The 22,329-nt window shown below is 39.3% G+C and overlaps 1 protein-coding gene across 1 annotated transcript in view; it reads right to left on the bottom strand.

Annotated features, from left to right (window-relative positions):
- Positions 1 to 1,039: 1,039 nt before the first annotated feature.
- kmt2bb (lysine (K)-specific methyltransferase 2Bb) overlaps positions 1,040 to 22,329 on the bottom strand; it is a 40,218-nt gene continuing 18,928 nt past the window's right edge. The window contains exons 17-36 of the mRNA XM_088326079.1: positions 20,814 to 20,998; positions 20,600 to 20,701; positions 20,232 to 20,342; positions 19,900 to 19,976; positions 19,550 to 19,773; positions 19,374 to 19,477; positions 19,121 to 19,258; positions 18,883 to 19,041; positions 18,677 to 18,794; positions 18,509 to 18,587; positions 18,265 to 18,425; positions 18,018 to 18,167; positions 13,017 to 16,023; positions 12,626 to 12,726; positions 10,764 to 10,901; positions 10,428 to 10,680; positions 9,202 to 9,309; positions 9,043 to 9,126; positions 7,038 to 7,167; positions 1,040 to 4,722 (exon numbers count right to left, since the gene is read on the bottom strand). Coding sequence (XP_088182205.1) covers positions 4,447 to 4,722; positions 7,038 to 7,167; positions 9,043 to 9,126; positions 9,202 to 9,309; positions 10,428 to 10,680; positions 10,764 to 10,901; positions 12,626 to 12,726; positions 13,017 to 16,023; positions 18,018 to 18,167; positions 18,265 to 18,425; positions 18,509 to 18,587; positions 18,677 to 18,794; positions 18,883 to 19,041; positions 19,121 to 19,258; positions 19,374 to 19,477; positions 19,550 to 19,773; positions 19,900 to 19,976; positions 20,232 to 20,342; positions 20,600 to 20,701; positions 20,814 to 20,998 — 5,705 coding nt within the window. The 3' untranslated portion in view covers positions 1,040 to 4,446. The remainder of the gene's footprint in view (positions 4,723 to 7,037; positions 7,168 to 9,042; positions 9,127 to 9,201; positions 9,310 to 10,427; positions 10,681 to 10,763; positions 10,902 to 12,625; positions 12,727 to 13,016; positions 16,024 to 18,017; positions 18,168 to 18,264; positions 18,426 to 18,508; positions 18,588 to 18,676; positions 18,795 to 18,882; positions 19,042 to 19,120; positions 19,259 to 19,373; positions 19,478 to 19,549; positions 19,774 to 19,899; positions 19,977 to 20,231; positions 20,343 to 20,599; positions 20,702 to 20,813; positions 20,999 to 22,329) is intronic.

Below are 22,329 nucleotides of genomic sequence, written 5' to 3'. Positions count from 1 at the left end.
GGGCCACATTTCTACTTTTGACTCCAAGAGCCAAGAAGAAGTCTGCGGGCTCTAGCGCATTCTCCATCCAGGCTCCGGTGCTGTGGAATGCTCAGCACCGGACCTTATATCATGATCTTGTATATGCTCGTATATAAGATCTGCAACCTTAGTCAAAGAATTTTAATCTAGACTTAATCTAGACCCACTTCTATTCAATAGCTTATGATTGATGCCCAGCTCATATTTTTCTTTTTCTGTCTTTTTCCCACTGCCTGCTGGTCGTTATACGAGAGAGAAGGACGATTTGGGGTGAGTCCGCGAAACAGTGTCTGGACCTGAAGCATGTCAACGCCTGCATCAACCAGCCGGCAGCGATGGCAAGCTTGCGGCGTTGCTGTTATTGACTTTTGGACTATTTTACAGGCTTGAGTGGTCGTTGCTGTCAAGCACTTTCTGGACAAATACTACCTATTGTTTTATTGCTCTTTACTATGTTTTGTGTACTGTTACCCAATGCTAAATCTATTGCACTCTGGTCATCCTGAAAGGGGGATTACCACTTGCGAGGCCCCTTCTCAAAGGTTTTTATTTCCCCATGCTGAGGTTTTGAGTTTTTCCTTGCCCGGATGTTGGTTTAAGATCAGGCGATGGTGTAGTCCTTTGAGACATCTTGCGATTAAGGGGCATGCAAGTAAATGTGACTTGACATTACCCATAATGCCACATTGTTACTGAGCATGCGCGGTGTGTGCTCTAACGCTTTAGATGTGCCTTATGGTTTACTTGCAACTCTGTGAGTAAAACAGTAACATCAGTAACGAAGTTGTAACGGCGGAACGAAAAAATCAGATTACCGTTTCTGAAAATAAAAATAAAATAACGCCGTTATTTCTAAAACTGTTAAATCATCCCAAAGATTAACTGACAAAGACTTAAATAAGTCAGCTTTACCTTCAGTTAGTTTGCTGTTATCAAACGCGAGACTTTTTCAAGTTTTGAAGACCCCTCGGGAACAGTTATATAAACATATGATTACTAAAAAAACAAAAACAACAGATTTGTTGAAACATCTCGACATCTTTATTTAAACAAATAATATAAATAAAAAAAGTGCATAGAAAAATGAAACAGGTTTAGAAATACGTATACAAATATTTACAAACTTAGGTTCATTTGTACATGGTAACAAAGACATAAATTCAAAGATCAATATTTCTCAATTTTGTCTTTTACATTTATTTTAAAATACCCCTACTATATATATACTGTATTTATATATTCAGTGGTGTGTGTGTGTGTGTGTTTTAAACATAGCTTTCTGAATAGAATCTGGGCAAAATGGTCATCATTTCTTTTCTTGACATTTGAATACAATTTTGCCTTCTTTATTGCAAAATGCACTAACACACAGACTCCTAAAATGACAAAGTCAACACACAGCAACTCCGCAGACAAAAAACAGATATCATCTGTTTTTAGATCAGTATTCCCAAACATCCGTTGTGACAGCTGAGGTAGAATCCTTGCAATGAGTTGGGAGCATGTTTTGTTGTTGTTTTTTGTCTTTGCTAACCGATTAGACACCTATTTTGGCCCCATCCCAGTGATTGAACATGCAAAATGGGCACAGGACGTTGACACACACATTTAATGTCCACTCCAATTCTTTTCGGGGGAGAACTGCAATATTAGAGGGTTATGTATGGGCTCTGGAGGCAATCAGTGCTCACATGACTTCCGTGGCATTCTCAAGGACTATCAGTTTCTTGCCACAACGTAATGAAATTAAATTAAAATCTTCTTTTAAAAGCCACTATTATAAGATATGATTGCCTCAACATAAATTTCAAGTAAATTAGTGAAACCAAGGACAAATAATACAGCGCAACAAATGGAGCTGTACACCCACCACCATTTATACAAAACGTTTCACTGTTAAAAGTCAAAATCAAAACGCGAATAAATATCACGACTAATTTCAAACAGTGTGGATACAATTCTGCCTATCAAAGACAGTACTGAACATCGCTAAGAACAACATTTCCTAATTACTTTCAATTAGGTGCGGAGTGCATCGTCTTGGCTTGCTAAGTGTGTGAGTTCACGACAAGCTAGCTGTAGGAATTGAACGCACACACTCGGAGGCAATTTACACCGGCACGTTCTCCCTGATTCACGGATTAACACAGTGACTAGATTCATATTGCCACGTGAGACGTCCAATTGGAACAGCTGAAAAGGAGCTTTGGATAAAAAAATTAAGAACTGAAAATGATCAGTCTTAACTTGGTTTGGGTAGTGTTTGCTACATATACTGTACATTGACCCTATGCAGTTTGCTGAAATGTTATCAATAAGGGAAGATAATGAGTTACCCAATATAGTTAAGTACCACCATGGTGCATTTATTCAAAAAATACGTTCTGCACAAGGCCTGGTATCCAATTATTATTTGCAGGGTATCTCAATGCTGAGAATGCATAGACAACGATAACTGTCAAAAAGGGTTACCCAAAAAAAAGACGATTCATAACTGTAAAAAATGTTACTTGTGTCTGAATCAGAGATATTTGAAACCTAAGACTATAAAACAAAAACCTGCGGGCATAAACACCTACGTGTCGAAAAAACTACGAGGACGAAACAGATTATGCGTACAAAACAAGAAGCCACGGGCAGAGTTACAGGTATGAAACACAATGCTATGCAAAATATGATGACGTCGTAGGGGAAGGCAGGGGAAACTAGTTGAGATAGCTTCCGCTATTCACCAAATCTGCATCTGAAGATAGAAAACAGAACTCAACTATGGAGCAAGATCGCTGTCAAAAAAAACTAGAGAAAGAGGATTTGTACTTGTAAGAATAGATTCGGACCTGAAAAATGTTCCTTGTGAGTCAATCAAAAAGAAATGTTTTGAAAACTAAGAGTACAAAACAAAATACTACAGGCATAAAAACCTACAAGTCAACACATACGAGGATGAATCAATTTACTGGTACAAAACAAAAAGTCACCGGCAGAGTTACGTATATGATACAAAGTGGTATGTGAATTCTGATGTCACCAAGCAGAGACGGCAGGGAAAACTAATTGAGCTCCGTTTTCTACCTGCACATGAGTTTGGAAATTGCATATCTCGACTAGTTTCCCCTGCCATGTCCTTGAAGCAACTGTGACGTCATCATAATTTGCATACCACTGAGAATCATACCCGTAACTCTGCCTGTAGCTTCTTGTTTTGTACCCGTAATCTGATTGGACCTCTTCGTTTCTCGACGCTTATAATATTATGCCTGTAGGTTTTCGTTTAGTACTCGCGGGTTTAAAAATGTATCCTTTTGATCTACATAAGGAGCGTTTTTTCCAGTTTTCCGAGTATGAATCTTTTTATGTTTTTTTCTCCCGCATATGCTTTTTAACAGCGATCTTTCTCCATACTCATCTAGTCCACCTTGCCGTCTCCCCGAAGCTTATGTGGCGTTGTCATAATTTGGATACCAAATCATCAGAAGATTGTGGCGGGCCACCGGGGTTTAATTGATCCTACCAGTGTCTCATAAACTTGTATTATCAAAAATACATTTTTTTTTAAAATATACATATATGTGCGTGTGAGCAAATGCAGTCAATCAAAACAACTTTTAGTTTTCTTGTTATATTAAAGATTGCAAACGCAATGGTGTGTGATTTGTGCTACGTTTCTGTCAGTCAGCTGAATTTTAAAATGTACGAAATGTTCTTCCCCCGGGGGTCATGCCCTCAGACCTCTCTGTACACCAGGGTCTCCAAAAATTCCACGGGAAACACAAAACATTTTTACGGGCACGAATCGTCTCTTTGTGTTTTTTTCTGGCTACGGCTTTTTGACAGTGATTGTACGCCATAACGATACCATTCGACACTTAGCACCAGGTTTTTCAAGAGAAGTGGGGAGGTTTAAACCCAAATCCAGTCCACAAATAATGTCCAGATGAGAAAATAAGGTTTGAGTGAATATATGGCTCAAGAGCAAACACAAAAGTGGAAGTTCCTTTTACGACATGATGGAGCAAAGATGATTATGAGTTTACTATAAAAGACTCTCCTAAACGTAAGAATTAAAAATGAACAAAAAGGCGTAAAACTTAATGAATTTCTTAAAGCCAAGCTTAACTTTACAGCATTGGTTTCACTGATAAGGCTCAATGTGAGTGTGTATCCGAGACATGAGGCCGAGGTCCAAAATAAACCAGGAACCACGGCCAAACTATATATAAATAACCAAGCGTGAATAGTCACCGGCAGCCTAGGGCACCCTTCAAACACAGTGTCGGACAACCTCCTCTTCTGCTCCTCCTCATCTCAATAGTGGCAAATTTATCTTCTGCACTGAGTGCCATCAACAATCGGGAGCTCCATTCATAAGATTTAAGGCTTTCTAGTCAACAAGAATCGCGGTATTTTGAGCAGGGAGGTATTCTCTCAATTTAGGAATCGTCTGCATCGGCGAGCGCCGCAGTTGCAGTTGAGCTTGTTGCTGGCGTCCTCGATGGGGAACTTGTAGTCGTAGGTGAGTTCTTCTCCTCGGTAGATTTTCCTCAGAGCGAAGATGACTATGTGTTTGCGGCCTTCCACGTTGATCACTCTCGAGTAGCAGTTGGGTTCGCACGAGTGGTTGATGAATCTGGCCGCGTTGCCGTGCATGGTCGCATCCACCACGTCAAAATCGTCGATGCGGAACATGTAACAGCCGATACCCTGGTAAAACGAAACGCGGACAAGTTATTCTCTTCCTTTGTTTCTGCAAAGTACTCTATTGATACTAGGGCTGTACGATTTTGGAAAATGCAATAATATCCTAATCTCTCTTATATTTTCCATTAGAGCTGCTAGGTCTTGGGGGTGGTCAAATTGCATTTTTTTTCCAACCAGTCTTGCAATTTCAATAGGGTTTTCAATTTTAAATGTGCATTTTCTTTGCTACTTCTTTTTTGAATTGAATCAGAGTGACATGCTTTATCCTTCTGAAAACAGCACCCTCTATTGAAGAACTTTGTTAGGGATGCTGTCTGCTCGCATACAGTCGTGTGGCCTAGCGTAATGCTTGCCTTTATTAGCTAGTGCCATTAAAACATAACTCTGATTGGCAGGCGCATCAAATCCCAAACTCTAACAATTCTGATTGGCCCAACCCTCCATCATTTAAATTAATTGTGCATCCCTACTTTAGACTACAATGCACGAGGTTGACTACACTAGAAGATGCAAAGAAACATTAGACTCAATGAAGCCAGAAGTTCAGATCCATATTAAATTTTGACTGAAATATTGTTTGCAGAGTCCACAGAAACAGAGTGTGAAAATGCAAACATTGTACAAACATATATTTTGATTTGTTTAAACTTTTTTCTACCTAGGTGAAAGATCCATTTAAAATAATAAATCTTACAAGAGATAGGCAAAAACAAGTGAACAGACTTTAATCTTAGACTTTATAGCAATAAAAGAGTAAAGAATAATATTGATGAATAAGCTCTCACAGCAACAAAATGAGTTTCCAGAGTTTGACAAAAATGTTTAGAATCAAACCATCAGTTCATTTGAATGCAAGTCTGAGCAGTATGGTTTATTTGCAGCCACCGTATTTTTTGCGTCCTGAAAAAGCCTGCTATTGGCCGAGAGTGGTGGCAATCGAAAGGTCAGAGGCTTACGACTATATTGGGAATCATTTTAGGAGTCTGTTTGGTTTAAAAGGGGCTTTTGTAGAGAAAAGAACGAATTACTACTAGGAATATCCAACAAAGCCGGAATGCTTTTAGGCGAATTTTTTTTAATCCGGCGGCATTATTGTGTGTTTTGAAGTAAATATTTTACAGGGTTGGATTGTCTTGATTGTCCTGGATGTAACAAAGTCATTTTTGCGGGCATTTGACAAATTTGATTACAGCCAGGCGACATAATTGGTGAGCGAGGCTGGCTTTAAAGTTTTTTAGTATCTCATTTCAGAATCAGCATGTTTCTGTGATGAGCATATTTTGAAAATGGTCATCATATCTCTAATTCCAAGAGTTTAAGCTTTCCAATGGTATGTGGCATGACATGATTCAGTGACTAGCTACAACATATAGACACATATTTGTTTATCAAAAGTCCGTCAGCCCGTTAGGAGTTAACATGTTAACCACAAAGGGCATTCTAAAACCACACTTTGTTCCTCAAAGGCAAAGCAGTTATTGTATGCAGAATTATGTAACAACAATTTAAATAAGTACGTGTTTTGTACAAAAGATCATGATAAACCAAATTCTTCATTCAAGTAATAATATAATACGTTTATACTTCATGGTTCACGTATCCCTTAACCGCTCGGGTCGTCAGGGCACCACTTCCGGTGATGTGTCTTGGGCAAGTACAGCCTGATGGAACCTATCCCTATAGTTACATACCATTATTGTGTAACACAACAAGAAAATACAGTACACAAAAAAACGAGCGTTGGAAAAATGGCATCTAGGAGTTCTGCGTTTTATTTTATATAGTTTCTGGTACATAAAGCGCACCAGATTATAAAATGCACTTTCATAATTTTTGGCCAACTTGGGGGTTTTAGGTGCACCTTATAGTCTGGAAAATGCGGTGAATTAATTGGGTATTCTCTCTTCTTCATGAGGCATTTTTGGCGAAAGTAATTCTAATATTGCTATGAATTTATATAGACACTCAAGGATGCTTCAGGATGGTGCATTATTCATTCACTAACACATTTACACTTTTTGTGGTGGTAAACTACGTACGTAGCCAGAGCTGCCCTGGCTACCGGATTGCATTTCCAACTACCACTACATGATCACACCTTTCACGCACTAGTGTAAGTGTGGCACTGGAGGAAAGGTTTGAAAAGTGTCTTGCCCAAGGACATGACGTTCCAGGGGGGAGCTGAGATATAACAAGCGACCCATGGGTTACAGAATGATCCATTATACTTCCTGAGCCCAGGCTGTCACATATGTGTGACTCAAATTACGGGCACACCACATTAGGAATACATTAGTAACAACTAAAATGAGACACACCTTGCCATCGTAGTACTTCTCTCTTTTGTCAGTGAGCACTGAGCGAATGACGATGCCAGCATACTCTATGACCATTTCGCCTGCTTCAATGTTCCTTTTGCAGAAGAGTCCACGCCCATGGATTGCAGACCTAGATGGAATGGGATGAAAAAAAAACTCACTAAAAAAACCTGGCAGTAAATTTTATTTGGCTGTGAATTTGCAGGTTTGCCATTGAAATGAATGAAAACCTGCCAATATGGGAATATGTTTGAAATATTTCAGCTGATTGACTGTTGCCACTCTTTCTGTCTTGCTTTTAACTTTTAATAGTGGGTGCTTTACCAGTCTTTACATTTTTTATCTAATTTTTCAGAATGTATACATACGTTTTCAGAAGCATTGTGCCTGGGTGCCAAAACGTAAAAATGTATTTTTTCTTGTTGTTTTTTTTTATAGGGGTCTGGCGCTGCGGATTACTAAGTATCAAGGGTGTGTGAAAGATGTAACTATCATAAATTATATTAAGATGACAGGAGTGGCTTTGAACAGAGTTTTGTCAACACGTAATGCGTATGGCAGTGTGTAGGCGCTAGCCTATATGCAGAGTACGAGCAGTATGGTGATAAAAGCGAAGATTTAAGTACAGACTGTTAACGCTTCAAAGCTTTTTTGTCCCCTAAAAAAGATGATTAAGTGTCTGCGTAAATGTCGGGACAGAGAAATATAAAGTTAAGTGCACTTCTGCCATAGTCACGATGACCCGAAAAGTTCTTGCAAAGTTCATTCATAAATCCAATGTTCTTGCAAATAAAATGCTATTTTGCAAGCAAAGTGCCCTTGTGCTTATGGGAAAGCATTGTTTATATATCGTAGGTTTAAAATAACATTTAAAAAAAAAACTCCTAGGTGTTCCAATAAGTATGAGAGTAATTAGTATCGTCATTGATAACAGCGTATTAAACATTGTTTACAACAAGATTAGACATGGCACTCCAGGATAAAGGTCTTCATGGGCAAAATAATATAAAAAGGGCAGGCTAAATAGGCTAACAAGCTAGGGCTTGGAGACTGACATATGTACATAAGAACAATGTACTTGTATCCTAACGATAGTGAAATAACATTTTGCGGCAAAAAAAATCCTCCAAAAGACGTCGATAAATGAAATACGAAAACCCATCTTTATCAATACATATGCAAAATAATCTTTTCACATTCTTGTGCGCTTGTTTAGGGTTGTGATGGGCCTGGGGCACATATTCATGGTATAGAGACCCCTCGCTACTTTGTGCGTTTGGTTATCGCCGGTTCACTTCTTTATGGATTTTGAATGGAATTGTCTTTCTTGTCATTTATATCAACGTATGATTCATTGTGGTCAGAGAAAGAACAAAGAAAGTGCTGCAGTGGGCCGATTGTATGTGTGTGGATTGGTTGGGCGTGACTTGTCTGCGTCACGCCTAATGCTAGAGCTAAGCTAACAACCCTCACAAGCTTACCCCTGCGGTGTTTGGCTAGTCCCCAATGCGAGATCCATATGCCATGAAACAGACAACCTGGAGCAACAACTCGTTGAAAAGCGCTAATGTTGGGATTTTTGTACTTTATTTTAATCATTGTGAAGACTTGTCTTAGTTCGAGGACACACGATGTTAACGCTTAGCTAGCCAGCAGCTTTCTAAATTGCTTTGTTGCACTGAAATTCGAAGCCCTGCAATTTTGTTTGACTATTCTATAAAAACATAGCCAATAAAGGCATGACATGCGTTTGACAATAAAAGCATTCATTCAACTACAATTATATGTTGTGTGTAGTTATTTGTAAATCTATAATTTTATTTTGTTAGTCTTTTACTCTTTATCGGTCATGACAATCTTGGAGAAAGTTTACCATTGGGAGCTTTTATGGAGGTGCAAAGCTACTTTGCAGATGTTCACTTTTTGCGGGTGGTGATCCCCATTAACTGTGAAAACCAAGGGATCTCTGCATTCTACTGTTTGATAAACAAAATCCAGAGCTTACCTGTACACACCAACAGCCTCCTTTGATGTTCTTTCCAGATGTCTGAAGCGCATGGCCATTGGCAGCTCCAAACTTGTGGCCCGTCTGGGACAGGAGAGAATTAAATTAGCCTTACGTGCGAAAAACATGGTATGCAACAATTTTAAGACAATGGCTAACCTTGTGGATTTCAAAAGAACATCATCTTCTTCATCATCATAAGATTCAATGTCAGGAAGCTGCCTGTGCTGAGACGCTAGGAAGTTGAACATGTCAAATGTGGATTTTCTAGGGAGAGAAAAGATTTTCAGCATTTAATTACTATATGCTTAACTTATGGTCAATTTTGTAAGAAACATTTTTAATGCCAAACCTGTGGTGTGTCCGGTTGCTACAATTAACAAAATGAAAAATAAACTTTTTTATTAACTGTACTAGGAAGCGACCGTTATGGGTTTTTCAGGGCCGACACTATTAGTATTAAGGGGAGACAAATAACCTATATGTGGAGCCGATATTGATTTGCTGTATATAGCTTAAAAAAATGGTGCAAAAAATGTTTAATAATGCAAAAAGACACAAAGAATATTTGATAGCTCTATGAAACATTTTAGAATTAGAATTTCAACACAACGAAAATGACTATTCTTTCACTCAGGCCACAAACTAACAGTGGAGAAAATAAATTGAGGCTTAGCGGCAACCGGTATAGAGGTACGTAAAAACTTAAATAGCTACGTGATTGTTTTTTTACAATAAATTAAAAAAATGCCAATACAACCAACTAACTTAAATTGAACAAAAAGTGCAAAAACCAATGTAAATGTAGTTGAGTTGGCGGATTGAAAAGTGTGGGCACTCCCGTTTTAAAGCCAGAATGAGAAACTAATGTTATGGTCAGAGCTAATCACTTCCACTGTAGCATACTTTTTACACAATCTCTCAATAACAAACACATACTTGTTTGACTAATTAATTTTAAGATAAGAACAAATGTATCAGTCTCCACCTGACGTACTTCCCTAAAACAAGTCAACAACACCTTTCACGCTATCTGTAGATCGCACACATGCTTTTTCTGCCACAAACTTTGAAAAATCTCAATATTGCTCGATTCACACTCAGGCTTGTTGTGACATGTCGCGGAGTTAGCAGAGCTGCCCTGTTTGCGGTTTGTGGGGTTGGAAAAGCTTTTGCTTCGGTGGCTGCGCCCCTGGTTGCTTATCCAATCAGAAGGCACAAGGTGGATAGCAAGGAAGGAAAGGAGCGGGAGGGAACGTGGGAGTAGTTGTAGCAACGGAGCGACGCCCAATAACTGGACCGCACGATAATCATCTAACCTCTAAACTGAACCATTTTTCACAAAATTGTTTGTTCTATGTTTGTGCAGAATTTTATGTACACACCTAAAATAAAATTCAGAGCGGGCACAGCCAGTAGGATTGACCGGCAGATCATCTTCCTGGCTGAACTGTTTGAAGAAACGGAAGGTGTGATGCTGGCATCGGTGTGCTCCTTGAAGTTGTTCCAGCAAGAAGACCACAGCGTCGTGTAAAAGGCCGAGCATTCGGGCACCCGTGAGTCTTTGGAAAGCCAGAGGTCTCAACTTTGCAAAAGCTCGTGCCTCTTGGACACCATCTATCACCGCTTTCCAAGCCACTGTAAAGACAAATGAGATTCAATGACTTAAAAATAAATCCCAGGGAATTTGGGGAGAAATACATTTCAAAACATTGCCTCACCCTCTATAGTGTCTGCCTCCACATTGAAGCCATCGTCACTGCTTATTTGGAATCTCAAGTGAGGTTGATCTTTATTTTGCAAATATTCCTCCTCCTCATCAGACACCAGCGAGTCTTCATCTGAAGCGGAACCTGCCCCTATGGATGCAAATTGTATTCAATAAAATGCTCAGAAAAAGGATTTTTAGGATGGTCTAAATCACAAGTTATTTACAGATGTAAGATATGAATGCACATAAATAGGGTTCCAGTGAACTTCCTGTATGAATGTGTAAAAAATGAGACCACAGTATTTCTGCTTGAAATAAAATAATTTTAGCATACTGTAGATAAAATTTACAGAGTAGATAAAGAAGTTTCCGAACTAAGAGGCGAAATCAAAAACGCCAAATTGGAGAGAAATCTGAATGGGTGCCGTATAATCCGGTGCTCCTTATATGGAGACAAAATTGGAAATGCGTTACCATATTTGTGCTAATTTTGATCAGTCGATAAATTTTATCGAGGACCACAATGGTGGCAATGGGTATCGAAACGGATAGCAATGCTGTGTTTCTCAAGAGTTTTGGGCACCGTGGTGGAAGGAGGGGCCCCAAAAGAAAAATCTTGTTGATTTTAAAATCAAACGCATCGATTTTATTTTAGGCATTGTAAATGACAAATTTATTCACATTGTAACATGTGAAACACTCAACGGAATTAACAATCATCTCTGGTACCATGACTAAAAAAGGTGTGATAATGAGTTATTTATAAAAATGGTGGTCCAGTGGTTACAATTTTCGGTGTTCCCACTGATCCGGGTTGCAAAGAGCAACGTATGAGCTGCGAAAAGTGATAAAAGATTCTATATCAATTTCTAATAATAAAAAAATAGGGGTGTGCATCATACACTGAAAAATACAGTATATCTAAAAATATTGCATTTTTTAATAATACAAGATTATGAGACTGGTGGGAGCAATTAAACTCTTAAGGCCTACCAGAATATCCCTATGATAGTGGAAACATTGAAATGGTAAGGGAATCGCATCCTAACCACCAGGCTGCTAGGGACATTGATGATTGTTTACGTGACATCACATTTATTTGTACAGACCTTAATCACGAAAAGTCTCAAATAACTGCACAGGCACAATTACAACAATCACAATTGCATAACTTTGGTCGAAAAGGAATTGAACCCAAATCGAGCGAGGAGGGCGCTGCATCCTATCCACTAGATCACCAGGGATACAGAGACAACATTTGAGTAGGCATTAGGTCTTATCTCATTATTAAAGCATTTTTAGTAAAACAGTGAAATTAGTATAAAGGTTGGTTCACTTTTTCTCAGCTTGACCTAAGTATTGTAAGTTACAACGTTTTGAATACCTGAGGCCATGCGTTAATATGTTTTTGGAAGATTGAATTACTTCCTACAATGCCTTTCTCTTCATTCAGTTCAGAACGATCAAACTACGTCCCAAAAATAATTTATCTTTATTCAGTTTCTAATCTTGTGCGCTTCTTAAAGACTAAGCAAGTCAGCAATACAATACCGTATTTCAGTGGTTCACAACCTTTTCAGTACCACGGACCAGTTTAATGTCTGGTAAGATTCTCGCAGGCTGGCTCAACAATAACATAAAATATTTGGTAGCTTATAAGGCGTCTGTCCTTCTGTATGACCAGTGATATATTCCAACTGATCAACCAGTGCACAAAAACGGTACATTTTTATTTTTTGTGAAACCTTACTATAGTTTGAATTCCATGCGCCTTATAGGACTATTTATTGGGGTGTACCTTGTCGTGTGCAAACACAGTATATAAATTACAAATAAATAAGGCTTCAATTAAGTTGTATAAAAGAAAGATACCAGAGTATTTCTTCCAGTCACTAAAAGTGCTGTGACCCGCTGGCTCTGAAGTTTGTGGATTGCCATGTTCTCCCCGAGACGTATGATCCCATGGTTCGAAGCTGAAAATGTAGAAAGGTTATTTAGTTGAACAATGCCAGAAAACTCCTTTCATAAATCAGAGCATATATCACTTTGCTTTCTGTCTGTCTGTAAGTAAAAGTAAATTTATCGATTGAGCTACTTCTTGCTGTCGTTTCCTGGGGAAGATAAAACAGACAAAGACTAGGCTTCCTTTGTTTAATAGAGTTGTGAGTCGGTTACGATATAGTCTAAGGTTATAAAAAAGATAGTATTTAATCACTTTCCGGGAGTAGTTTGAAAATAAAATATCTTTAAAAAAACATCTTACCCAGAGCGTTCAGAATCACTTTGAGACTCCTCCTTTAACTCGTCCAAGTTCAATATTCCTTTAACAGTTGGTGTCTTGATGCGAACCCCAGAGGCCCTGCTTAAAATGCTCGGTACGATTTCCCGATTGCACTCGTCCTTGTTGGTAGGTACACAGGTTAGGAAATCCACTTTTGATTTCTTTGTAACTATACGGTCAGAAAGCGAAGATACTCTCTTCATGCGCACACTTGTGCGAGGGCGAGATGCATGAGTTGTCGTTTTGGGGCATGTTGTTGGTGGATCAGGCTCAATGAGTAGGTCGGGCGGCAAAATAAGTGACGAAGGGCTAAGTGTCCGAAGACCGCTCCACTTGGGTGTGTAGTTGCTTGCCATTGCCTGGTTGATAATTGCTTCTGCACTCTCTGGAGGAGTTAAATCTGAACTTTTTGTTGTACATTGCCCAACTACCTTGGATGACTTTGATTTTTTTGATGCATTGGACTCTTTCTTTTTGTCTTTTTTAACTTTTATCTTTTCTGAGTCAGTTTCATCTTTGGGTTTCTTAGTATTCTTCTTTGCTTTTTTGACATTAATGGATGACAATGCTCCATTGCTATTGTGATTAAGCAACTGTGTAATTGCGTTAAGATTTGGCTCAGCGGTAGTGGCTGTTGTGGAAGCAGTTGACAAAACCGATGGCCCGGGAGTTGGAGTGGGCATGTTTCCTGCTGCTGCCAGTGTGGTGGAGAGTGCATTGCTCTGCAAAAGGCTGGCAATCTGAGTGACACAATTAAAGGATGGAGCATTAGGACTTGGCAGCTGGAATGTGTTGCTGTCAGGACTCTTGACAAAAATTTGCCCAAGACGATTCACCAACAAGACATGTGGTGTAGAGTCCACATTTGGACCTCCGACTTCCTTCACAGTAAGAATGGCATGACCAGGGAGAGCTGGTGATACTAAATGCTGTTGCGTTTCTAAAGTAGGCCTAGGTGTTGAAAAGTTTATTGAGATCGTGTGTCCAGAAGAAGCATCCTTCTGCACTAGTGAAGAGCTGTAGCCGTTCAAATTAACTGGAGATGTTGTCTGGTATGGAGCTGGAGTAGGTGTGCTAAGTCCAGGGAGAGATGATGTTGGAGTAGAAGAAGACACAATGGTGACAGTGGTAGAAGCCAAAGGTGTTGTCTGGGTCGAGTGCCTGGTTAATAAGATGTTACTAGAAGTCACTACTTGTACGGATTTCCCTGAAGACAAAGGCGTATTTTGGGGCACAACATTTAGAAGAGTCTGTGTTTGGTCTTTGACAAGAGTCGTGGTGGCAGATTTCTGAGACAAGGGGTCTCTTTGATGAAAGGTTGAGTCTTGAGATGTGCTGACAGGTTGTAGTGTAATACTTGTGAGGGAGGGTTGCGACATTCCTGGCAGACTGGGATACTTCTGGGCAAAGTCAGAAAAACCTTGCGAAGGACAATGCACCTTTGTCAATTTTAGGCCACACTGGACAATGTTGTCGGGATTTCCCATGGAGTTACATTTAATGTGGTTGCCTAACACAGTGGAAACCTCTGCAGGTGACACAAATTGGCTACTGTCTGATTTTGATTTCACCGGTTTTGACGCCTGAGCCTTTTGGGATTCAGGTTGTGTACATTCCAGTAGAGGAACAGTTTCACCTAATTGGAGTTTACAGTGACGAGTCTCCTGAGAGTTACGCATTTCAGAGCCTGGCTGATTGCGGATGCCTCCAAGGGTAGAAAGTACATTTTCATGATTTTTGTCAGCATTTTCTACTTGTTGAGGAGATGCCACTGACATCTGTAGTGAGAGCAAACCCGTGCTGATTTCCTTTGAGGATCCTGGTGAATTTTGAAACGTTGCTACGGGATTACTAACTGCAGATAAGACTGTTGAAGATGAGGAATCTTTGTTCTTGTTATTGGATGGAGATTTGAGGCTTTCATTCGGAAGTCCAGTGGTCCTGGTAAATGGTTCAGATTCGGGCATATCACTGTTTGTTAGATTCTGGATTGGCACATTTTTACCAGAACTATCAACTTTCTGCCGATCATCATTTGTAGAGATGCTTGCATCACTCTCTGTTCCATCATCTACACCATCTAATTGAGCCATGTTCTTGGAGGACGTGGACGTGGGAGACTTGGAATGCTCTTTCGTCCCAGGACGGCTAACAATAGACCGAGTGAAGTCAAAGTAATGTTCCATATCATCATCAGAGGAGGTGTTCCCCACATCATTTCGATCAGAGGCTGCTGACCTCGGAAGACTGGCAACAAGGGACTTCCGTTTCTGAATCTCTTGGGGTCGACTCCAGAATTCTTCTTTATCATCCCCCTCCACAACTATTTGTCCACCACAATTCATGGCCACAACCTCATTTAAGACCGTCTCTTCAATTTCCAATTCTGTCCTCATCTCCTGTCCAGGATTTAAGCTGGGATCCTTGTGATACGCAGTAAAGGTAAATTCATCTTCATCTTTCTGTTCATCCAAGTCCCTCTGAGGTGAAGTTCCATTTGTGGGCGAGACATCCTCCGGCTCTGGTGATGCCAAGAAATTGTGCGGCACTTCAACATTATCTGATTGGCTCAACTCAAACGATAGTCGAGCCCGGGGTAAATTTTGTAGGGATGGAGAGAAAGACAAACTTGGAGATGCAAATGTCCCTGCATTGTCCTGCCAGGGAGACGGAGGAAAGAAAGATGAGGCACAAAGGGTCTTCCCTGTCGCAGGGCACCGGACCGAGGAAGTATTTCTGCCACCAACTGGACCAACTAATAAAGAATTTATCGGGCAGTCTTTATTTGCACTTGAGAAAAGTGGTGAAGTTGGAAGAGACTTTCCTGCACGCAGAGTGACTGGTCCAGTTGGTGGTCCTGTTGGAGGTCCAAGAGAGGCAGGAGACCGTAGGCCTGTTGCCTGTATGTGGGGGTTGTGGCGTCGGACTCTTCTGGTCTCTTCTAGATCACTTACTGTTAGTATGTGGTGAGGTTTTATTGGAATTGCTCCTGTAAGGAGAACAGAAAATTTGTAAACCTTGTACCAGGTCAAACGACAAATGAGGTGAGGGCAACTTGACAAAATTAGATTGTTAGAGACTAAAACAAGTATGTGACCTTCAACAAAATGCATAAATCGTTAAGATTGCTTATTTATGAACCGTATTTTTAGCACTATAAGCCAATCTTAAAGCTTTAAATATTTACAAAAACGGACCTAAGTGCGAAGTACATTGTAAAGCCCTTTGGGAGGTCTTCAGTGTCTTGAAAAGCGCTATATAAATGCAACTACGGTAAGCAGCCGCCGACTCAATTTCCCCCGAGTGCGTGGAGCATGCTGGGATATACATACCGGCATTTCATTTCCTCACAATGAGTGAATCATCATTTGAATGGGTCACTATTGGCTTAAGTTATTCAGAGGTAAAGGAAGCTCGGACTACTTACCATTCATAGGCTCGTATTGGCTAAAGCGGGGTACAATAAAGCCTGCAATTGGCCCAAAAAGATTTGAATCACAATTTAGGTTTGTCTACACTCTAGAGAAAACAATTTTACTAGTGTGTATTTGTAAACGGGAATAATGAGGCTAAACAGACAGTTTAGCAACAAGCAACCTCCATCAATGCAGAGATGCTTTTTGGCAATTTTTTTCTCATTATGGCGTGTTGTGTAGTACATCAATATTTTACACGCTTGCGTTTTATCATCGAATTTGATGGCTGCAAGACAACATCTTTGGTGAGTTATGACTGATTTGTAGTTATGGGGTATCTTGTTTCCGACTGATAGTGATTTATGTGATGAGTATATTTTTAGATGGTCTGCATATCTTGAATCCCAAGAGTTAAAACTTTCCAATGATATGTAGTATGACATATTTCAGTGATGGGCGACGTCTTACAAACACCGTATCTGTACGTGTCTGAAACAGTCTGACCCGGCCCGCATTGAGGGGTTAATAATATTTGACTCACCTATCCGACTCTTTTATTGACGTACCTACTGTCAAGTGCACCTAAGTTATGGAAAATATATGATAAAAAGACTATTTTTGGGGGGTGCACCTTATAATCCAGGGTGCCTTACAATGCAGAAAATATCGTACTTCATTTTTTTTAAGAACTATTCTATTCCGGTAAGTTGCCTGTCTATGTTGTATAAATGTATACATGTGGCTCCAAATCAAATAATCACTTACCAATTCTTTCTGTAACCCTAAAAGGCCATCCATAATTCTGCCCCTCCCTACCTTTCTGACCTCCTTCACACATTGCCAACCCATCCTGCGCCACTCATATCTTCTTCCTGCCTCCATATCACAGTACCCACTTTCTGTTTAAACTCCATGGGGAGCAGAGCTTTCAGACGCTCGACTCCCCAACTTTGGAACTAATTACCAATTGACCTCTGTAATTCTGCTTTAAAATAAAATGTATTATTATTGTACATGTTGTCCTTTTTATTTTATGTAATCTCCGTATAAAAATGGCCAATAAGCTAACAGTGCACGCACAAGCTTAACACTTTTACACTCATGCAGTAATTCCCACAATGATTGAAACTTTTAAGATAAGGAATTAATAAATAAAGAATGGCATGTTTTGTGCATAACGTGACTTTTAAAGAAATAATGCACAACGTGGAACCATACAGTAACCGATTATAAAAATGCTTTACAAATACAAGCAAGAAAGGCACCTATGAATACAATGAATTTTATTCTTATCAATTATGTTAGGGATGGGCTAAGCATATAATAGGAGACTTCTGAGTGAACAGAAGACAGCATGTGCTAAAGTGCAGTTAGAAAATGTGCTTTTATTCGATTTGTGGGTTATATTTTAACTGCAAGCACATTTGACACACATCTGTATGTTCGAAATAATTTGTCTGTTTTTTGTTTTGGGTTGAGATATTATTCTTTTAACATTATCACCCACACCTACTTTTTAAGTGCAGAAATTTTTGTTACCATAACTTTCTAAAAATAAAACCTTTACCTGGGGATGGTAACGGTCGGGACATTCCTCCAGCTGGTCTCCTGGCTTGTGGATAACTGAGAATCTTTGTTTTTTTCCCATGATCTGGTTTCATTGACTGAACTACAAGTTGGTCCTCATGTTGGGGCTGCAATTCTGTCACTTGGGTTTCTGAATAAACATACACACATTGGTATCTTTATTAAAAAGAATGGAATCTGATTATCACCCTAAGAAACAATATGTGATAAAGAAACAGCCAAATAACCTGGTAGTGGAAAAGGGTTGTGCTCAATGGTGTGATTATCTCCTTGGTCAGGCATCTCCTCAATGGGTTTCTCGGGTATTGAAGGTTGGACTTCACGGACTGTGCATGTATATTTGCATTTTTGCTGTGGATTCATAGTGCTCCAGTACCAGCGAGAGCACCTATGGAACCAAAAACAGGAGCTATAGCAAATCTTTTTCAAGCAGAAATCCTAGACCATTGACATAGAGTCAAGATAACTTACTGAAATCCCACAGGAAACAGCTTTCCTTTGCTTGCTGAAAGTTCAGACAGGACACCAAGATTATCAATCTGTAATGAACCTGTGCAAAGAAAGTATACAAATGATTTGTAACATGGATGGCATAAATATTGAGAGATTTTTTTTTTAAAACAGTGACTTAAACAATACCAATCATGACATTGATTAACTCTGGCTCAAGTCCCATTAAAAACTTCCTGCGAAGACTGATGCCTTCAAAATCCACGTAAATCCGTCGGTTCACTTCAAACTCCTGGCCAGTTATCACCTTTACAAAACCAACAAAGACATTTCCTTCTTTACAAGCTGAAAACAACAAGCTTGTTATTTTGAAAGTGAGAGGGTGTGATAATTACCTTTCCACTGATCAGATGCTTGTGTTTGTGACAATATACCTTCTTATCATCCTGGAATACACAGTGGCGGGAGCGGGCACACATAAAGTGATAGTTGCTCTGACAAGAAGTCAGGCAACAGCCAACTGTGGCACCCGTCTGGTTACACCGTTCACATCGCTAATCGAAAACAAATTGATGGTGAGAAAATTTAACATGATTAAAAAACTCACTGTAAGTAAAACATTGTGACACAAACCATTAGGCGACCCCGTGTGACTGCACTGTGCACATGCAGTAAAGAGCCATTGTCCTCTTCAAAAACCTCAGCTGACCATAGACTACAGTTCACATGCGCCCACTCATTCTGGCCAAGGTACAAGAGCCTGCCTGCATCCTAAAAAAACAGGAAGTCTTTTATGAGAAGCTAAGCACAACCTTCTACATTTGTGTTAAATACTACAAATATTAACAATGGGTGTCATTCTTCAACATATAACTATATTACTTACGTTGGGTTTACGGTCACCATATTTTTGACACAAAGAGCACTGTCTCAGGTCATCTTTCGACCAGCCTGTGTCAAGATCTGCTTTTGAAAGCCTTCCTCTTTTTCCTGATGTGAAAAAATAGAGAAAAGCTTTGTTTAACAATATAAGATCAGAGTTAACAACGGGGTTAATATTACCTTTCGACTTATGCCGGGAGGAATTGCTGGTTTTTAAGTGATTCCAGCTTGGATGCTCCACAGACATTGGCGGATAAAACTCATCTTTTTTATCATCTAAATTTTGTCCATTATCCCACTGCAAAACTCCTAAAGGAGTTCTAGATAGGAGTGCATCCCTTTCCTGCCACTGAGCGTAGACATGCTCAGTGTTAGGAGGATGAACAGCATGCGACAGCATCCCCCTGGAAGAATACAAAAAACAAGGACTTGAAAATAAAATCAACATTGTTTTCCATTCCTATTAACAGCAAATTAATGAGCCTATTACAAAAACAGTTTCACTAGTACAGATTCCACACATTACTCACACTGGCAATGTTTTGTTACACGAGTTCCATACTTCCGGGTCTTGACTGTTGAACCAATTGAAGACTTCCTCAAGCAGCTTTGGAAAAATAGCTTGCGTTAGTTCTAAAGTAAGCGGACATTGTAAACATGAAAATTTCTTGCTTAATGAAGTGTAAAAAGGTTCAAACCAAATTTGTGTTATGATAGGAGCCGTAAAAGAACATTAAAATTCAATCACAAATACATTTGTTCGAGGGTGAAAGATCATTAAACAAAAGACTTGCTTTCAAAAACCAAATTATATTTATCATGGGTATCTATCTGATACCACAAAGAAAAAGAAAATAAATACCTTTAGATAGTATGAACGTGCCAAAGCTGTAGGTCTTTGCTCTTCTGGAAGGTTTTCTTCCTGTTCAAGCCTTTTTCTCACCACCTGTACTACATCTTCATGGAACATTTTCTGTCAAGAAATATTGGTCATTATATTAAGGTAACTAGGGGAGAAATAAAATAAAAACAACTTTTATCTGTTATACCCGGATTAAAACTGTTGTTAAATATCTTCAATGACAACTCACATAAAAGCACCTTCATAAACATTTACAAAAATCAGCCTCTGTTCAGTAGATTTTTACTTTTCAACCTTGAAAGATTGCCTAAATATGTTGTTCACTCTTCAAAACTGTTTTTTGGACAAAGACATGAAATTGTATTTACCAATGTTGTATAAAGGCCTTTGTCAAACTTCTTGCCCACAGCTCGCAGGTCACAGGCCGGTCGTCCTTCAATTCCGCTGTCAGGTCCCACCAACTTTTCACACTGCAGCACACATGCACATTCTTTGATTCCTATTTGACGGGCTTAGTTCTCCCAGGAATTGTATTGTTTTTTTAAGAATTATAATCGTCTGAAAGAGGGCTGGGTTACTTACCTGGGAACAGGTAACAAGGTGCTGGGTAAGGCTGGAAGACAATAGGCAGGCTAAAACTTTCTCGACTCCGGACCGGAGCTCAATGTAGAGAAGTTCTCTCCAGGCACTTGGCTGAGTCACACTGCATGGCCGGCATGAATACACCACACTCTCTGGTAAGCTGGACAGGATTTCATACAGTTCGTCTAAAACGAGTTAAAGAGAAAACGAAGGTTAGCAGCAATGTCGGAATGTATAAGGTAAAGCAACGAATAATAAGGGGAAAAGAGAAGAAATAAAACAATGATTGGGTTTAAAAATGTGCATTTATCTTTGGTAGGACATCTTCTTTGTTGCTTTTGCTCCTTGGAGTCTGTGCCATTCTAAACTTATTTTGCTTGGTTTCATCGACAAGTCAAATCGCAACACTTGAAATTTTCAAATTCCTTTTCCGAAATCATTACTTTGCAAATGGAAAAATATTGTTCTAAACTATTTAAAACAAAACCAAAGGTTCTAGGCACACAACTGGTATCAAGTTAAAAGATTGAGAACAATTTGTAGCCATATGTATTTGATCACAAGGGATATCACGATTAGGAATTTCCAGAGAAAATTGTCACAAAAATAATCGTAAGTGACGATTATTTTGTAATGTTTTACCCCTCTTGGGGAACAACGCACCGGTGAGGTAACAGGTGGTTAAGTATTTGACTCAACTTTTCAATAATCAAGTGCAAAAACGAGGGGCACATATAAGAAAAAAATACCCTAATTTCAACACACACACTTAAAGTGAAATCTGACTCCGCCTTCAAAAACTGTCCATGTTTGAACGACAGACTTGTGCCATCAAGGTTACTAAAGATGCCACCACTGTGATTTTGAAGTGTTACAAACGTTTCCCTCAGAAATCAGAGGGAAGGACGGGTTTTCAGTGGTTTCCAGAATCTCACTCTCTTTGCTTAAGTGCTCGCTCTTTGAATTTGAACAACAGACTTATCACAATCTTCATCATCAATATCAAAACCTGTAACCTTATTTGTAGAGCACAAATTCAGAAACCCACCACAGAGTGTAGTACTCCTTTGTAGTCTCCCAAAGTCACAGAGCACAATAGGTTAGAAGTATGTCTTACTTTGCCATCAGTAGATAGGTGAGTCGGATTTTAAATCAATTCCAAACACTTGTTTACAAAGCAAAATCCAATGAAACCAGGGACTCATTCACAATGGTGCTCTTGTTTTAGTGATCAGTGAACAACTACGTAAAATAAACATGCATTACAATATGGCTACTACAGAACACAATAAACATGCATTACAATAAGGCCACAATAGCACTCTATATAGAGGCTACTTGTGTAAAACTAGTCGTGAATTTGAATGCTATAGCCTATTACTAATTGGGTCACCTTCGGTGTTGAACTCATGATAAAGACAATGATTGCGTTTGTTTAGACCTCAGCAATCAAGATTACTCATTTAACACATTATACAGACGACGATCGCAACACTCGTTCTGCCGGAAGCACAGC

The sequence above is a fragment of the Urocampus carinirostris genome, chromosome 2 (genome assembly GCF_059441175.1).
Source record: "Urocampus carinirostris isolate Australia breed hairy pipefish chromosome 2, RoL_Ucar_1.0, whole genome shotgun sequence".
Taxonomy (NCBI): domain Eukaryota; kingdom Metazoa; phylum Chordata; class Actinopteri; order Syngnathiformes; family Syngnathidae; genus Urocampus; species Urocampus carinirostris.
The sequence above is the reverse complement of the archived record's forward strand: the minus strand, read 5'-3'. Positions and strand labels throughout refer to the sequence as shown.